Here is a 17,095-nt window from a genome sequence, read left to right on the forward strand (position 1 = left end):
GTTTCAAATGAACGGTATAACGCTCCCATAGGCTACTATTGCATTTGTAGTTGATCCGGCTTCCGGTTTCGGAGTTACGGGTTTAAGAGAGCGAACACACAGAAATTTTTGCCTTTCTCATTTAGAAAGGATATGCAATTACTCTGAAAATCGTCAAACTAATTTTTTTCGACTGGCATAAGGTTTCTGGGTTTTAACAGAGGCGTAGCAAGGAGTTCACGGAGATGAGTTACTCCCCTCTCCCCTCACACCTCACCCTCCTTTTTTCGTTTTTTTAACAATGGAGAAGACGTTTACGTACTAACCCAGTACACGTGCTATTAGTAGGTGTCCAAGCTACCACACGGGGTGTACTGGGGGCGAGTCGGGCTCGAATGGTGACGCTTCTATTAATACTGACTAAACTCCATTGGGCTCCGCCATCGTTCCCCCCAGGAACTACCTCTCGGTATTACTTCTGAGAGGATGGCTGTACTTAATGTACTCATTCACACTCGCTCACGCGTTCATACGTCCTGTATGAGGCTTACTTAGGCTGACTTTTGTGCTCACCTTTTTCATTCCTTGCTAGGCTTACTTTTGTGCTCGCCTCTCCCATACTATGTGAGGCTGACTTGTATGCTCACCCTATCATCTGGTTCACTCTCGATCGTACCACTCTACTACACGCCTGTCGCTCCCCCTGGCATCCCATGTGGGATATTTTTCTTAGGCCCCACTTCTGGCATACCCTGTGAGGCTGACTTTTGTGCTCACCCTTAACATACCGTGTGAGACTGACTTGGATGCTCACCCTATCACTCCCCTGCCACGCCACAAGGCATCGATAGCTAAGTCCCAACATACTACGCTACGACCCTCCCATCTTGGCATGAGGCAGTCCACATATACGCCTATACACTCGCTCTTCTGCCTTGCTTCGGGGTGGCTGGGTTTACCCCTTACGCGGTTGCCAGTCGCTGCGCCAAACCTGCCTCAGCATGAACAGACCATTCACTCACTTTTTCTGCGCTCGGCCTTTTTCGCTCCAACTAACCAATCACTAGTTAGTCGTGCCCGTCGTCTGTTGCTCGGTGCCCCAAATTCCCTGTAGCCTACAGGCAATCTGGGTGGTTGCAGTCGAGACTGCGTTCCACTTCTCCAACAATTGACACATCCGCTGAATAAGGGTATCAGGGGTTTTGTCCCAGCCACAGACGTCAAGCATTGCTCTCCTTTCGACGTCGAAACGAGGACACACAAACAGTATGTGTTCGGCAGTTTCGTCTACACCTGGGTAGTCAGGGCAAGCTGGGACCTCCGCGTGCCCGAACCTGTGGAGGTACTGTCGGAAGCAGCCATGGCCTGACAGGAATTGTGTCAGATGGAAGTGAACTTCCCCATGGGGTCTGCCCACCCAGGTTGATATGTTAGGTATCAGCCGGTATGTCCACCTACCTTTCTAGGGGTTATCCCACTCACGCTGCCATCCGGCGACCGAGGTCACCCTGGTGCACTCGCGGGCTCCTCTATTTCCACGTAGCTCGAAGCACTCCTCATCTTCCCGAATGACCAGCCCGACTGACATCATGCTCGCTATCACGCAGGATGCATCGTGTGATACCGTGCGGTAGGCAGATATCACTCTGAGGCACATCACGCGGTAGGTGCGCTCCAGTTTCTGTAGGTAACTGGTTACCCTCAGTGCTCTTGACCATGACGGGCCGCCGTACCTGAGGATAGATACGGCAACGCCTGCCAGTAACCTACGTCTACTGGCGCACACCTTTGAGCTGTTGGACATCATCCTCGATAGTGCCGCTACAGCAGTCGACGCTCTCTTGCATGTATAGTCGACATGGCTGCCGAAGGTCAGCTTGTCGTCTATAACGACTCCGAGAGACTTCAGACCCGCTGTGAGGTGATCACGACTTCTCCCACATGGATAACTGCATGTTGTGCCGACTTGCGGTTGTTGACGATAACTACCTCCGTCTTATGCTGAGCGAGCTCCAGGCCTCTCGCGCTCATCCATTCCTCCACCGTGTTGATCGCGTGTTCTGCAGTTAGTTCTACCTCAGGGATTGACTCCTCGTAGACCTCCAAGGTTACGTCGTCGGCAAAGCCTACGATCTTGACCCTGGTTCTGGAAGTAGCTTTCCAGGATCCGGTACAGACCCAGCGGTAGGCTAAGCCGGTGTAACGAGAGCGCGATGGCATCCTAGCTTGCGCTGTTGAATTTGCCAGTCGTGTCGATCAGACAGATTGGTCTGTACGCCGATGGGTCGCCTGGCGGCTTCCCGGGTTTCGGCAACAGCACCAATTTCTGCCTTTTCCATCTATCGGGGAAGCGGCACTCGTCAAGGCATCTCTGCATAGCTAGTCTGAACATGTTCGGGTTCGTTATGATCGCTGCCTTGAGAGCTGTTTGGAACTCCATTCGGCCCTGGAGCTTTGTTCATTGATAGGGAATTAGCCACTGCGAGTAGTTCTTCATTCGTCACCGGAGTCGCCATTTCGGCCGTGCCCGCACTGTCTCGTAGCGCAGGTGGCCAGGGGCTTGTAGCTCGAGACGGGAAGAGTACTTCGATAATCATCGCCAACCGGTCCGGAGACCGTTCTGGGGGTGAAGAGCCCCCTTTGGTGTTGACCATCACGATTCTGTAGGCATTCGCGTTGGTACTCTCACACAGGTTGTCGAAACACGCTTTCTTGCTGCTGCACGTGCGCACGTCTACACTGCGCTAATGAAGTGGGAGCCTATTAATGAGAGAATAATCGTTGCCAAATTCAGAACACGAGTTCGAAATCTTACCATGATGCAATGTTTCCAATGACACTTTTACAGTCAACTGAATGCTGTCGTGGATAAAATTCCGAAAGGTGATATCAAGATCTACACGGGCGACTTAAACGCGAAGGTGGGCTCCGATAATTCAGACTATGAGTGCGTCATAGGACGTCATGGCCTCGGAGAAATGAGTGAAAACGGAGAGCTGCTTGCAGAGTTTTGTGGCGACAATGACATGGTGATCGAGGGATCGCTCTTCCCCCATCGGCCAGTGAACAAAGTGACATGGGTTTCCCGTGATGGCTTCATGGAAAATCAAATCGACCACATCTGTATCAGCCGCAAATGGAGAAGAAGCCTCCTTGATGTGCTTAACAAGCGTAGCGCCGATGTAGCGTCCGACCACCATCTCCTAATCGGCGAGATCCGGCTGCGTATTACAAGGATTCATCGACAGCAGGAGACGATCGGGCGTTAACACACGTCGTCTGGAAGATGCTGCGGTAAGAAGGTCCATTGTCGATGAGCTGGAGAACCATGCTGCAGAAATTCCCGAAGGTGGAAGTGTAGAAGATCAATGGACCACCATCAAGAACGCCTTCATCGCCACCGGCGAGAATAATCTGGGTGAGCTACGTACCCAGAGAAAACAGTGGATCACAGATGACACCTGGAAGAAGATAGAGGAATGAAGGGACGCCAAAGCCGTGATTGAGCGAGCTTAAACACTAGGAGCCAAAGCCGCATCCCGTCAGCGCTATTCGGCTCTAGAGAAGGAAGTGAAACGCTCATGTAGACGGGACAAAAGAGCGTGGGCAGACTCCCTAACCGACGAAGGTGAGAAAGCCGCAAACACTGGCGACATCCGTCTCCTCTACGATATTTCACGCCACCTTAGTGGGACAAAGATTAATGCTACGATGCCCGTGAAAGATACGTCTGGACAGTTGTTAACCGACCGCGCTGACCAGCTGAAACGCTGGTTCGAACACTTTGAAAACCTTTTTCAAGTGTCGGCCACGCCACCAACAACTCGGCACGATTCGCCAAGGGTTCGACGTATTACCCGCGTCAACACCGAAGCTCCATCATTGCAAGAGATAGAAACAGCCATCCAGAGCATGAAATCGAACAGAGCCCCAGGGGTCGATCGCATATCAGCAGAGATGCTCAAAGCTGACCCCGTAGTATCTGCACAACCGTTGCATCAATTATTCTACAATATCTGGGACACCGCGACTTTTCCGGCCGACTGGATGCAAGGCGTCTTAGTGAAGGTACTCAAAAAGGGTGACCTGACTGTAAGCGATAATTGGCGGGGCATCATGTTACTGTGTATCGTTCTTAAAGTTCTCTGCAAAGTGATCCTGAACCGGATACAGGAGAAGATTGACGCAACTTTCCGACGGCAGCAGGCAGGAGTCCGTGCCGGACGATCCTGTGCGGATCATATTGTCACGCTCCGTATTATCCTAGAGAAAGTCAATGAATTCCAAGAGTTTCTCTACTTAGTGTTCATTGACTACGAAAAAGCTTTCGACCGAATCACGAAAATATGTGGGGAGCCCTGAGACGCAAGGAAGTCCCTGAGAAAATCATCGGTCTAATTGAAGCACAGTACGAGGCATTTTCGTGCAGAATATTGCACGATGGCGTCTTGTACGACCCCATCCGGGTCAAGTTAGGCAAGGATGTATTCTATCACCGCTACTGTTCCTCATCGGTATCGACGAGATCCTGATAGGAGCGATTGACCGTGAACCAAATCGTGGGTTGCTGTGGCAACCTATTAGTATGGAGCATCTGGATGACTTCGAATTGGCTGATGACGTTGCTCTCCTAGCACAACGGCGCTCTGACATGCAGAGTAAGCTTGATGATCTTGCCGATCGCTCCTCAGCGGCAGGTCTCAAAATCAACGTCAACAAGACCAAATCGTTGGATATAAACATGGTCAACCCTTCCAGCTTTACGGTAGCTGGGCAAGCAGTGGAGAATGTCGAATGCTTCCAATATCTTGGTAGCCAAATGGCGTCTGATGGAGGCACCAAGATCGACACAGGAGCACGGATCAAGAAGGCGAGGGCTGCTTTTGCGAGCTTTAGAAATATCTGGAAACACAATCAGATTAGTCGACGCACCGAAACCCGAATATTCAACTCGAACGTGAAATCTGTACTACTATATGCCAGTGAAACCTGGTGCGAACCATCGGCTGCAGGTTTTCATGAATAGATGCGTGCGGTACATAATTCGTGTCATCAGAAGCCGATAGCGACAGAAATTCGGGAAAGAAAGTGGAGGTGGGTCGGCCAAACTCTGCGCAGGGACGGAAACGAAATCTGCAAGCAAGCGTTAGACTGGAACCCAGCAGGACATCGCAGCAGAGGCAGACCCACGGGCTCATGGCGGCGCAGCTTCAACAAGGAACTAAAAGAAGTCGACGAAAGTTTGACCTGGCAGCAGGTCAAGGCGATGACGGGCATTCGCCCAGGATGGCGATCTTTCACAACGGCCCTTTGCACCACCAGGGGTGCGCAGGAATAAAAGTAAGTAAGTTGCGAACAGCCGCTGTAACCTCCTTCAGCTTCGCATAGAACGTTTCCTTCTCGTCGTCGGGACTACCATCGTGATGGCAGTGTACGCTGATGATGCTGTAGTTAAAGAAACGGCCTTTGATCCTCAACTTACACATTCTTGTGTTGATCGGAGTCCATCCAAACACGCGTTGACGCATCCTACCCAGCACTAAAAAGCCGGTTCTCAGCTCGTTGGTGGTGTCACTGCTCTGTTAGAAGGTAGCCGCCCGATGCCCGCTTTTCTATATCTTTTGTCCTGTCCAGTAAAGTTACCGCAGTGCACAGTGGAAAAAATCCAACCAAAAAGGCAATTAATTGGAAGCCGCTGAAAAAGTATCACAATATACACACCAAAAGTTGCGGAATTTTTTAGGTAACAAAATGCAATCAAATTTGTTCACCGCACGCAACTGTGACCGGAGATATGGGGCTTTAAAGATCCGGAATATTACCGGTTTTCTTCAAATCTGAGGCCTAATTCGGAAGCCGCTGTAAAAGTACAAAGAATTATAACCTTAAAGTTGCGGAAAACTCTAGCGATCAAGATGCAATCAAATTTTTTCACCGCATGCGCTTGTGGCCGGAGATATGGGGCTTTGAAGATCCGGAACATTACCGGTATTCATCAAATCTGAGGTCTAATTAAGAAGCCTCAGTAAAAGTACAAATAATTATACCCTTAAAGTTGTGAAAAACTACATCGATTAAAATGCAATCAAATTTGTTCACCGCACGCACTTGTGACCGGAGATATGGGACTTTGAAAATCCGGAACATTACCGGATTACATCATATCTGAGGCCTAATGCAGAAGCCGCTGCAATCAAATTTGTTCAATTTTTAATTCTTTGAACTTCAGGATTTTCAAAGCCCCATATCTCCGGTCACAAGTGCGTGCGATTAACAAATTTGATTGCATCTTGATCGATAGAGCTTTCCGCAACTTTGAGAGTATAATTCTTTAAACTTTTTCAGCGGCTTCTGGATTAGGCCTGAGATTTGATGAATACCGGTAATGTTCCGGATTTTCAAAGCCCCGTATCTCCGGTCGCAAGTGCGTGCGGTGAACAAATTTGATTGCATTTTATTTCCTAAAAATTCCGCAACTTTTGGTGTATATGTTTTCATACTTTTTCAGCGGCTTCCAATTAATAGCCTTTTTTGTCGGATTTCTTCCACTGTGCAGTGCTATGACTGCAAAGTTGCGTGGTTGGAGTTCGTAGTAGATTATCCTGTCGAAAGCTGGAAAACAAAGTGACCTGCAGTTCCATGTTCCGAGTTTCCAAACGTAGTCCTTATTTCGTCGCGCAGGTCTTTGCCGATTGTTCCGATTCGTATATTCTTCTGCATTGTTCGTAACGGTTAGTTTTCCAGGGCGTCTTGTTGGGCCTTCCCCAACCCCCTGTCTCGCTGGAGGATTATCCTGTCAGCTCTGTTTAGAGTCCCACGCTGACACAAGAACGATATATCAGCCGCCCCTAACATGGAGAACAGACGCTGTTTTGAGCCGCTCATAACATGGGGAACAGACGCTCGGATGGACTCACCCTCCGAAAAGAGTCCAATTAAGCAAAGACAATTTAACGAATTGGATACATACCGAATCAATTTGGTCGGTGCACAGGCAGAGCACGTAACGAACATTTTAAATAAAACTGTCTAAGTTTCATTTACACTTAAGCAATCAATATCATGTTAGGGGAAAGTGAGGCAATATCCAAATATTATAAAATAACAATATGGTTCACTTCTGCATTTCTTAAAAGACACCACACTGGCGCCACCATGGCACAAAAGGTTACTAGTACACTGTAAATTTTGCAGTACGTAATGACAATTCTCAGTTCAACACAATACATTATAGTAGAGGTGGCAACATTTCTAGATTAGGGACACTGAAAATAATCAAAACAATAAAACCATATGCAATTAAACATCACTTTCATGTTCGTTCTCATGTTAAAAAGTGAAAGAAGATTTCCCTTTGAATTTCACATGAAAATCCATTAAAAAGAATTTCATGAGGTGTTTCAAATTTAATTCAAACAAATTTCACGTGAATATGGCATAATTATCCATTGAATGATCATTGCCATGCTATTGAACTTTCCACATGACTTTCGCATGAAAAACATGTAGTGCATTTCTACATGTAAAACAATTGATTTTACCGATTCTTCTGCCAATGAAATCTATAAGTAAAATAATGTGATATTTACGTGTAATTCATTTGAAAATTTGAGTCAAGGGTATTTCTTATGATATTGATGTGCTTTTCACACCATGTTCGCATGAATTTCATTTGAAAACCACATCCCCCACTCTCGAATGAATATTCAAGTGGCAACGGTTGTTTATTTAATGTGTTTGTGGATTGAAATAATTCAATAGATTTCCACACGATGTTAACGTGTTAAGTTTTTTCAGTGGAGAAATTTTTTTTGGATTTCTAGCAGGAGAAAGCTGCATGATTTCGTTCTAATGATCATATTTTAATACCCACATAAGATAACGATCATTGCGTAGTCTGAACAGGTCATTAAGAGGCACAGTTTACAGAAAAAAGGAAACAGAAAAATATTTCGCTGACCAAAATGCTGGAAATCTCATTCTCTGCTTACACTGCCCACAAAAGCATAAGAGTCCCAGATGGGTTTTTAACGAAAATGAGTTATCTGTTGGATTGTATTCTGTATCACCACTAAATCACAATGAAAAAATAAGATTACCAGGTTTGTTATGAAAATACCGAAAAAATACCAAAACATGGTAGTGCCATCCATAAGGCTCAATGAGAATGTAATGCTGTTTTCGGTTTTAGAATCGAGTCGCCCTAGGTTCGCTCTAATGTTTACAGTTTCCATATAAAAGTGACAGCTCCGAGCGAACCTAGAGCAACTCTGATTTAAAAACGAAATCAGCATAAATCTTCAATAGTGGTTTTTCTCGGCCTGCTGTTTTTCAATATGGGACTCTTGTGTTTTTATGGGCAGTACATATACTCGGGATAACTTTTTCTAACACAGCTGGAGAAGATTCTGGTAGTTTAAAGCAGTATCCCTAAAATGCAGCTGATGCAAAAACAAGTTACACCGATAAACCCACGAAATATTTTATACCGAGCTCCAACTATTGATTCTTACGTTGCGCTGGCCTGACAGCGTACTCAAGGTTTCAGACACACAAATACCAATACGTTAGGAAATGAACAATTTGCCCACGGCTTACATATACTAGGCTAGCTCGTTAAAGTGTAAACATTTGACGAGCGCGCGTCATAGAAATCGTCGGCGAAAACAATTACATGAAATTCCTATATTGTTTGCTGCTAACGATTGATCGACACCTGATAAATCACAAGGAAGCTATGCCGATGTCCAATACCTTTGCTGTGAACAGAAAATTACGGTGGGATATGTTTTCTATGGCATGCAGCTAAATTCCCGATTTCCGCTAATAATCACATAGATGCACTGATTATCCACTCTGTCTAGTGTAATTATGGCGTAATTTACGTCAAGAATCCATTGCACACTATTTTTTCCAACCTAAGAGCTCAAATATTGTCAATTAACAACTTTCGTGACATCCGTTTGTTTATATCAACGATTTCTCTGACGTCACCGAAAACTGTCAATTCGCGGAGTAACAAGCCTCGTTTCTGTGAGCCGTGCAATTGGCCCACCTTATTCTTCTATACTTCTTGGGCGCGTTTGACATTTCAATCTACGGCGCACGCTAATCGCAGAATGATTATTTATTTAGATAAAAAACCTTTTTCGTCCACAGATGGCATAACATTTATGTCCTTTGTGATTCGTATGGGATTTACAGGAGTGGACTATATTGTTGATATACAATATTTGCAATATCGCAATGTGGGGCGAGTTGAGCACCCCCGTTTTCCAAAAATCTATGAACAATTTTCGATTTTTTTTTTGCACGAATGCTTCGTCAATCACCATTAGATGATGTAATACTTCAATTGTGACAAAAAACAAATCATAAAGCACGAAAAATACAAAAATCTGATGAGATGTCATAGAACTGAAAATGTTTTAAGATTCAAGCCACCCTTTGAATATCTTGACCAAGCATAAGTTTTAGTTAAAAAATTCAAATTAGTATTCTGTATTCCTAGTTTTAAGATAGCTATAATTTTTACTCTTTATTGAAACTCTTGTCCTCCATCTTGTAAATAGAATTGAATCCCTAGTTTTAAGATTTCTGTGAAATTTCTCATAAATATTTGTTCCCCCTTTTGTGTACTAAACTATATTGTTAGTTTTAAGATAACCGTAAAATATTTCGTAAAATACTATTACTCCCCCTCTTGTATATCAAAGTGAATCCCTTGTTTTAAATTTTTTCATAAAAAAATCTTTTGGCCCTCTTTTGTATATTGAATCTTATTTCTAGTCTTAAGATAGCTGTAAACTTTCTTTTCCTTTGTAAAAAAAAATATTTCAACATTGTAACCTCCTAGTTTTAAGATATCCAAAATGTAAAAACAAAAGCATTTGGCACCGCCAAGCTAACGCATTTGTGCCTATCAAATAAATGAAATGAATAAAAAAAAAAAAAATATTTAAAAAAAAAATAATTCAACAAAACTTTGTAGTTCCCTAAAAAAATTTGCGAAAATAGCCCTGCGGCATGGGGCAAAATGAGCAGCACACAAATCTCATATGAGTTGATTCATTAAATTCCGAAAAGTTATCCATATGTAAACGTTTTATACCTGAAGCTACTACGAACGATGAATAATAATATTTGCTTGAGAAAATTACTTGTAAAAATATGATTTAAACAAAATGGAAATTTGATTGTAATAGTTACGAAAATGATGTCAAAAACTATAAGATGAATTTCATAGGCAACTAAATGTCACTATATCAATGGAAAATATGATTCTTAATAATTATAAGTGAAATAAATTTGAAATTTTGTAATAAAATATACTATTTTCCGACATGATCACATCGCCCCTTAAGATTGCTCATATTGCCCCAAAAACTTTTTACCAAGCCAAAAATCGATCATTACAAAAAACGATTATTTTCAAAGATTTCTAATTTTCTTCAACATGTTTAGTAACTGCGTGTGTAGAATATGTTTTACTGTACCAGTAGAGAGCAATGGGATTATTTGTATTTTTTACTGCAGATATATTTGCCTTCAACCTTAGGGTGCTCATATTACCTCACTTTCCCCTACACAGTTTGAACAGAACCAGCGGATAAATGCAACCGAAGAATAGAAGTTTAGTTTGCCTCTGCTAGTTTACTAGTCTAGTCTTGTAGCTATGATTCGGAAGTAACAAACAAGACGATAATTCTCCAGCTGTAAGAATTCCTGATTCCCAATTAACTGAACCCTGTCATCGCTTGAAATTTATTCAAAATGACAAATCTTCAGCCGAATTTATTTATCTATCAGTTAGCCAGCCGATGCAAATAGTTTTCACTGTAAAAGTAGCAACCAATTGACTGTTTGCATTATTTTTCGCACTTCGTCGAATCACAATTTTGATCTAAATTTGGCACTAGTAGCAACACAGTTGTGCAAATTTGGGTCCATGTTGTTAGGTACTTCAGCGAAACAGCAGCCAAAATATTGACACTGGTGTTTGGCACCCAGCAATGCGATCATTCGCCTGTTGCTATCCAACTCCTAAATAATAGCGTTTTCGTTTTTTTCTTGGTGTTACACCGGTGTAGTGCAAAAAGAGATAGACTGATTAGACCCAAGTTTCAATGAGCTCAGCACCAACCACATCGGTGCAGTGCGCTATCAGAAACGTAAATGCCATTAGAGGTCGAAACCGTACAATATTCCGCCTGGTAGATAAAACTAATCAGTCACTGCCTCCCGCAGTTAGTTTATCGATAAGTAATCGAAAAAGTATAATCATCCAAACTCCATCGACATTTCAAAGCTCACAATTTCAATTCAACTTCCGATGCCGTGCCGCTGAGGGTACGATAAAAAAAACTTTTCTGAGAGCACCGTTCACCGGAGCAAAGTTTTTGCCACGAACCGGATATAAACAGGAAGTGCCAACATCGACTAAACATGATTTTTTCCCTATGTTTTTAGCTTCATCGTGCCCATGCGATAGTTAGGTACGCTTGAATTTTCGAAACCACACGTCCGGTCGATAGCAGCACGCCGCTTTCCTTCCACGGTTAAATATGGGCTCCCGGGAGCCAGCAAATCAGTACAGTCATCGTGCTCGACAACAGCAAGCGCTTTCGATGCGGTCAATTCTCGCCATCCTGCTTTCCGGGCTGGTCGCCTGTTCGATGGTGCTATGCAAACTTCCGCACTACACGGTGTTCAAAAGTTTTCCCACGGCTCTGAGAGAGTGCGCCGAATATTTTCAGATGCCCAACTGCACCCTTCGGAATTACATCGAGCAGGACTATCCCGATGAGCCGATTGTAAAAAAGTTGCTCCATTGTACGATGGTTAATTTGGCCAGCTGGGACGATGGTACCGGGATACGGGAGTTTGTTTTTCGCAACTTCTTCCGGCCGATTCCCGAGGACAGCTGCTATGAGAATCGAACCCGCGAGTGTGTACAACATTCCCTGCAATATTTGAACGACGATTGCTTCAACAGTCGAGCGTACGAAACCTTCAAGTGTTACTACCGGCATTTTGGCGACTTGGTCACTAGCGATCAATACATCCCGAACGAGAAACTTCAATTACAGCAGCTGGTACAAACTTCGTTGATCATTGAAAGCCTTCCGCGATCCGTTCTAGCCCGGTACTGCAAAGGAGACATTTTAGATGAACCGCATTTCCCCGACCTCATGCTAGCCATCTTCATCCGTGGTGGATACTATTCACTGGATGGGGGGATCCAGTTGGAGAACATCTACACTCAGCTCGGTGATCCGGAACTGCTGACGCCGCAAACGCGTCAGTGCTGCGAAGCCGTTGGTAGTTCATTCTGTGGCTCAAGCCATGCTGAGAAACTTCATCAGATAGGTCGTCGATGTTTGTTCGAAATCACTCCAACGGTGCAACTCGTGCAAGAAGCTGCCAAATTGTTGATAGGTGATGATCCGTCATGTGGTTGTGGTATCGAGCCGTTGCCGCCTCCCAGCAGCTGTGATTGCTCTGGTGGTCCACGGAATCAGATTGCTCCGGTCTATAACCGAGTTTGAAACTATCGGGGGAAGTTATTTTCAAACGCATGGAGTAAAATGAGTTTGAACCGAAGTGAACTACACCTGTGAACAAATTACAAAGTTTGGCATCGAAAATCGTAGAAGAAAGATTAGAAGAGCATGTAGGAAAAAGATTTGTAGGATCTTAATTGTAAATATATTTATTATTTAAATTAGTGATAAAGAAATCTGTGTAAACATGAGCCATTCTTGACGTGAACAGATAGTTCTGCTATTCAAATGGCTCCTCAACTATTGAATTTGCACATGTTACCCATAAATACATAACAAAATCGTAATTTTACAAAATGATTTTTTGGTTTCTTTTCGGAATTTTTGCAGCAGCGCGTGGCGTAACTATGAAAGCTAGAAAGAATCATAAAATCGAACAGTTCATGTTGATAAAAAATAGAAATAATTAACCTCTAAAATGTTTGGAACGATTCTTCAAACATTTTTAATCAGTCTACCTTCTAAACAGAAGTCACTTTGTCACACTGCAATCAGAAATGTAAACTCGTAAATCTTTCAGTGGGTCGCTTTTTATACTTTACAGTAGCAACTATCATTGCTTCTACCTACGCATTGTGGTGCCTAACGATGCATAACGATCCCAAGAAAATCGATACCTCGCTGCATGTGTAAATTATGCTGCTGTGGATTTTTCAACATGCCCCGAATGACCGTCTAACGGATGTTAAATAAAAAATAAGAATGATTTCAATACCTTTCTGTAATTAAAGTAAAGAGCGTAAATTTTTTTCACTCCAAGAGAATTACTCTCTGGACTCCTTAGAAATGGGTGGCGGGTTTCTTTTCGCTCGAGTGCTGTCAGTTCAAACGAAGATGGCGTCGAAACAGCAAGCACTCCGCGAGCGTATTGTACGGTTTTACGAAATGCATGGTCATCGTGGAAAAAAGTTTACGGTAGACACCTTTCGAGACAAAAACGTGCCCGTAAGTATAGTTCACCGGATGCTAGCAAGGCTGGTAGCGGCCGTCCGGCGAAGATATTGACGAAGAAGAAGCGGAAAAAGCGTTGTTCGACAACAAGTACGGAACGAATTTGCGTTTTGCGTTCACTACTCCCATAGCTTGAATCACTGGACCCTCAAGGTGGAGGGCATCATCTGTTGGAAGAAGACTCGGTCCCCCCGAGTCCACGGACGAGCAGATAGCGATCGTAAAATCGATGTGCCGGTGGATGACGAAGAACTATCGCGGGACGTCATTTGTTCTGGACAACAAAAGTTACTTTTCGCTCTCAAAGACCACCGTTCCAGCAAATGGCAGCTACTATTCCAGCGACAAGTCGGCCATACAAGGGTAAAGTAAAATATAAATTTAAGCTTAAATTTGAAAAAAAGCCATGCTGTACAACGCCACATCAGACAGAGGGATTTCAAAGCAGTGGTTTAAGCCAAGCGATCTGACCATCAGCCAACAAAGGGTACCAAGAGAAGTGTCTTGAGCAAATTCTTCTGCCGTTCTTAAAGGAGCATCATGCGAATGGGAAGTACGTTTTCTGGCCGGACAAGGCATCTTCCCATTACGCCCAGAAGACGAGGAGTATCTTGAGCAGAAAATGATACCGTACGTGCGGAAAGAAAGGAATCCGACCAACTTGCCCCAGTGCCGTCCCATTGAGGAGTTTTTCGGCTTCCTCAGAAGCATTTGACCACCAGGATCCGGAATTGTATCCAGAAATTGGACGTCAATGCCGTCCAGCACTCTTGTGAGAGCATCGCGATCAAGTTGCGTCGTACGGCTGACCAGGTTTCCTTCTCCAATATTCATTGACGTTTTTTGAAGATTAACCCTTTAATGCCCAACTTTTTTCTGGTTCAGGTAGGGTTTCAAAACTATTTTTCCTTGAAAACGGTGGGGTCAAAAAACACGAAAAGCCTATTTGCATAAAGATAGGTGCTTCCCTCGCAGTGTTAGAAGCTGCTCAATTTTTACCTTCCAATGCTCAATACAATTCTCCAAGAATACTTACAATAGTCTAATTGCGTGGAAAACGTAGCGGAATACAGCCTAAATTGATAAGATTTATCAGTTTTCAACAATATTGCAACATAATGAAGATATATGAAAAATTCATTTTCCGTCATCAACGTAAACTGTCACTGGCAGCACTGCTCTGTTGGGAATCCAATCAGACTAATTGCAATAACTTCAGTTTTAGAGCTGATCCTTGTAACTGTTGATACTCAAATGAAAGGCAATAATCACATTAATGAGCCTTACTTGTTTTTGTGAGCAAATGTCGCCTCAATCAAAAGATATAGCTGTTTAAAAACGTTGTTGTCCACAAACAACATGGGCATGAATGGGTTAAAGATTATGTTTTAATAAAAAAAACTGAAAAAAAATTGTTTTTTAACTACATGACTGAAACAAATTTCATTTTTTATTGAACACCCGTTACTTGTAAATAACTTCTTCGTGTCCTCGTCATGGCCAGAGTGTGGAATTGAACTTGTGCATTCCGGCCCAGGTGGTTGCTTAGCTGTGCTACGATCACGCTTGCGCCTCGCAGCATTTTTTTTTGAATTCCTTTTCCTTCTCTTTTCTGATCATGTTTCGATAATTTACATCAAGAATACATTAAATTATTATATTGCTACCTTACGTGAAATATCCGACGCGCTTTCATTGATGGCGAGCACTTTTCTTTCACACGAGCACGTAATGTTTTGAACGGAACCTTGAATTGTTTAGAGGTTGATCGAATGCTGGTGCCATCTTGAAAAGATGCAATTGTGTTCTTTATGTCCTCTTAACTTCGTTTTGGCGTTTTCCGCACGAAATTACGCACAATTTTTTTGTTAAAACAATTCTAATCTTCATTATAGTAGTGACTTATAGTGTCCCCAAACGGCTGACCTATCGTGCCCCCAAGCGTATTATTTCTGTTGATGTACTTATTTTTTCAAAATCAAAAATATCAAAATACCAACACGAAACTCGTGTTTAACATTATTTTTTATGTTGAATAAAGAACAAGATTCGCTCTTAGGCTGCATCCAAACATGCAAACCATTGTTTGGCGTAGCTTGCAAACTTGCGTGTATGTATGTATGTGTGTATGTGTCAGAAAATGGGGGAAACGGTTTTTCACACTAAGTCTCACATGAAAGATACAATACCATCCCATCGGCTGCTAGTGATTTTTTTTGTCGATCGGAGGTCCGGTTCCGGAGTTACGAGTTAAAAGTGCGTCTACACAGCAATTCTTCTTATAAACTGATACAGTCGTGATGTCAGAATGACGCAAAACTTATTAAAATTAAAAATTAAAAGTAATTTTGATTTTAATTTGCTTTGAAATGTATGAAACATCGAGATGTGGTGCAATCTCGAACAAAAATTACGAACTTTGACTATTTTGGATTTAATTAATTGTGCACTTTTTTGCTTTTCTCATATAGGAAGGTCGCCACCACTTTGAAAATCGTCAAACCTTATCCCGGCCAAAATTTTTTTGTGAACATAATTAGTTTTCTGGATAGGGGCATAGCTAGGGGTCACTAAATTACGTTTTCCTGCGGTATATTATGCATGGCTCGGAGTTTGCTAAGGAACACAAATTGTGTTTCCGTTTTTGGAAGCTAGCGTCAATCCGGCGCTAGCATAGTCCTGTCACTAAGCTAGTGTCGGATTATAATGAGACGAAGTCGTAACGCAAATTCCACAACCAACTTTGTTTTATTTTACTAACTGAGCATTTCGAAATTTATTCAACATACGATAAATCTAACATAAATTCTCAGCAGCCGGCTGGCCAGAGCGATAACACATGATAACACTACTGAGAGTTGCATAGATCGTATCAGTTATCAAAGTGAATCCAGATTTGGGCAACGCTTTACACCCTCCCGTGCCAATCGAGCCGATATATTCTGGTGCCTGATACCCCCCCCCCCCCACTAACAAAAACTCCTTTCCATAACAAACGTGGAGATCCAGAAGTATACACGGTCTCCATAACTACGTTTGTTATACAGGCCATATTCTGTTATCTGTAGTCTCCATTATCCATAGACTCGATTATCCGTAGTACGACAATCCGAACAAATTGTTTCGATTATCGGCACATTATTTTTTCTCAAGCTACATTGCACATTTATAATTTATTATTTGCTACCAACTAAGTAGTAATAAATATTTTCTAAAAAATAATGAAAACTTTGTAGAAATACAGAAATTTTAATTATTTAACATATATTTTTGAATTAGATGCGATGACTTACATATTTTCGTACACCAATAAAGAAATACAGAAATATAGCATTTTTCACAAAAAAAACTTCTTTTATCCCAATATATAAATACAAAAATCGAAAGAAATGGATATCAGCTACAATTCCTGGAAGCACAAAATTTTAAACTCAATAATTAATTACAATAATTTGTGAAAATAAAGAAATTTCATATAATCAACAAATCTTTCAATTCAGTGGAGTGTCTTATAAAATTTTATGATTAGGTGCATTGCCTACAAACTATAATTTCCTGTAGATGCCAGCTGTAATTACAAGAAGAACAAAATTTTATAAACT

General features: G+C 42.6%; 3 protein-coding genes across 9 annotated transcripts in view; all 3 read left to right on the top strand.

Annotated features, from left to right (window-relative positions):
- Positions 1-5,522, top strand: part of LOC131679674 (uncharacterized) — a 67,204-nt gene extending 61,682 nt beyond the window's left edge. The window contains exons 3-8 of the mRNA XM_058960408.1: positions 2,828-3,166; positions 3,228-3,397; positions 3,503-4,327; positions 4,389-4,991; positions 5,036-5,323; positions 5,368-5,522. Coding sequence (XP_058816391.1) covers positions 2,828-3,166; positions 3,228-3,397; positions 3,503-4,327; positions 4,389-4,991; positions 5,036-5,323; positions 5,368-5,522 — 2,380 coding nt within the window. The remainder of the gene's footprint in view (positions 1-2,827; positions 3,167-3,227; positions 3,398-3,502; positions 4,328-4,388; positions 4,992-5,035; positions 5,324-5,367) is intronic.
- Positions 1-17,095, top strand: part of LOC131679245 (dual 3',5'-cyclic-AMP and -GMP phosphodiesterase 11) — a 422,056-nt gene that overhangs the window by 82,767 nt on the left and 322,194 nt on the right. The window lies entirely within an intron of this gene.
- LOC131679675 (uncharacterized) lies at positions 11,544-12,527 on the top strand. Its single transcript, XM_058960410.1, has one exon. The coding sequence runs from the start codon at positions 11,544-11,546 to the stop codon at positions 12,525-12,527; it is 984 nt and encodes a 327-aa protein (XP_058816393.1).

The sequence above is a fragment of the Topomyia yanbarensis genome, chromosome 2 (genome assembly GCF_030247195.1).
Source record: "Topomyia yanbarensis strain Yona2022 chromosome 2, ASM3024719v1, whole genome shotgun sequence".
Lineage (NCBI taxonomy): Eukaryota > Metazoa > Arthropoda > Insecta > Diptera > Culicidae > Topomyia > Topomyia yanbarensis.

What these genes read in the sequence shown, in the direction of transcription:
- LOC131679675 (XM_058960410.1), top strand. Translation starts at nt 11,544, where the DNA reads ATGGGCTCCCGGGAGCCAGCAAATCAGTACAGTCATCGTGCTCGACAA.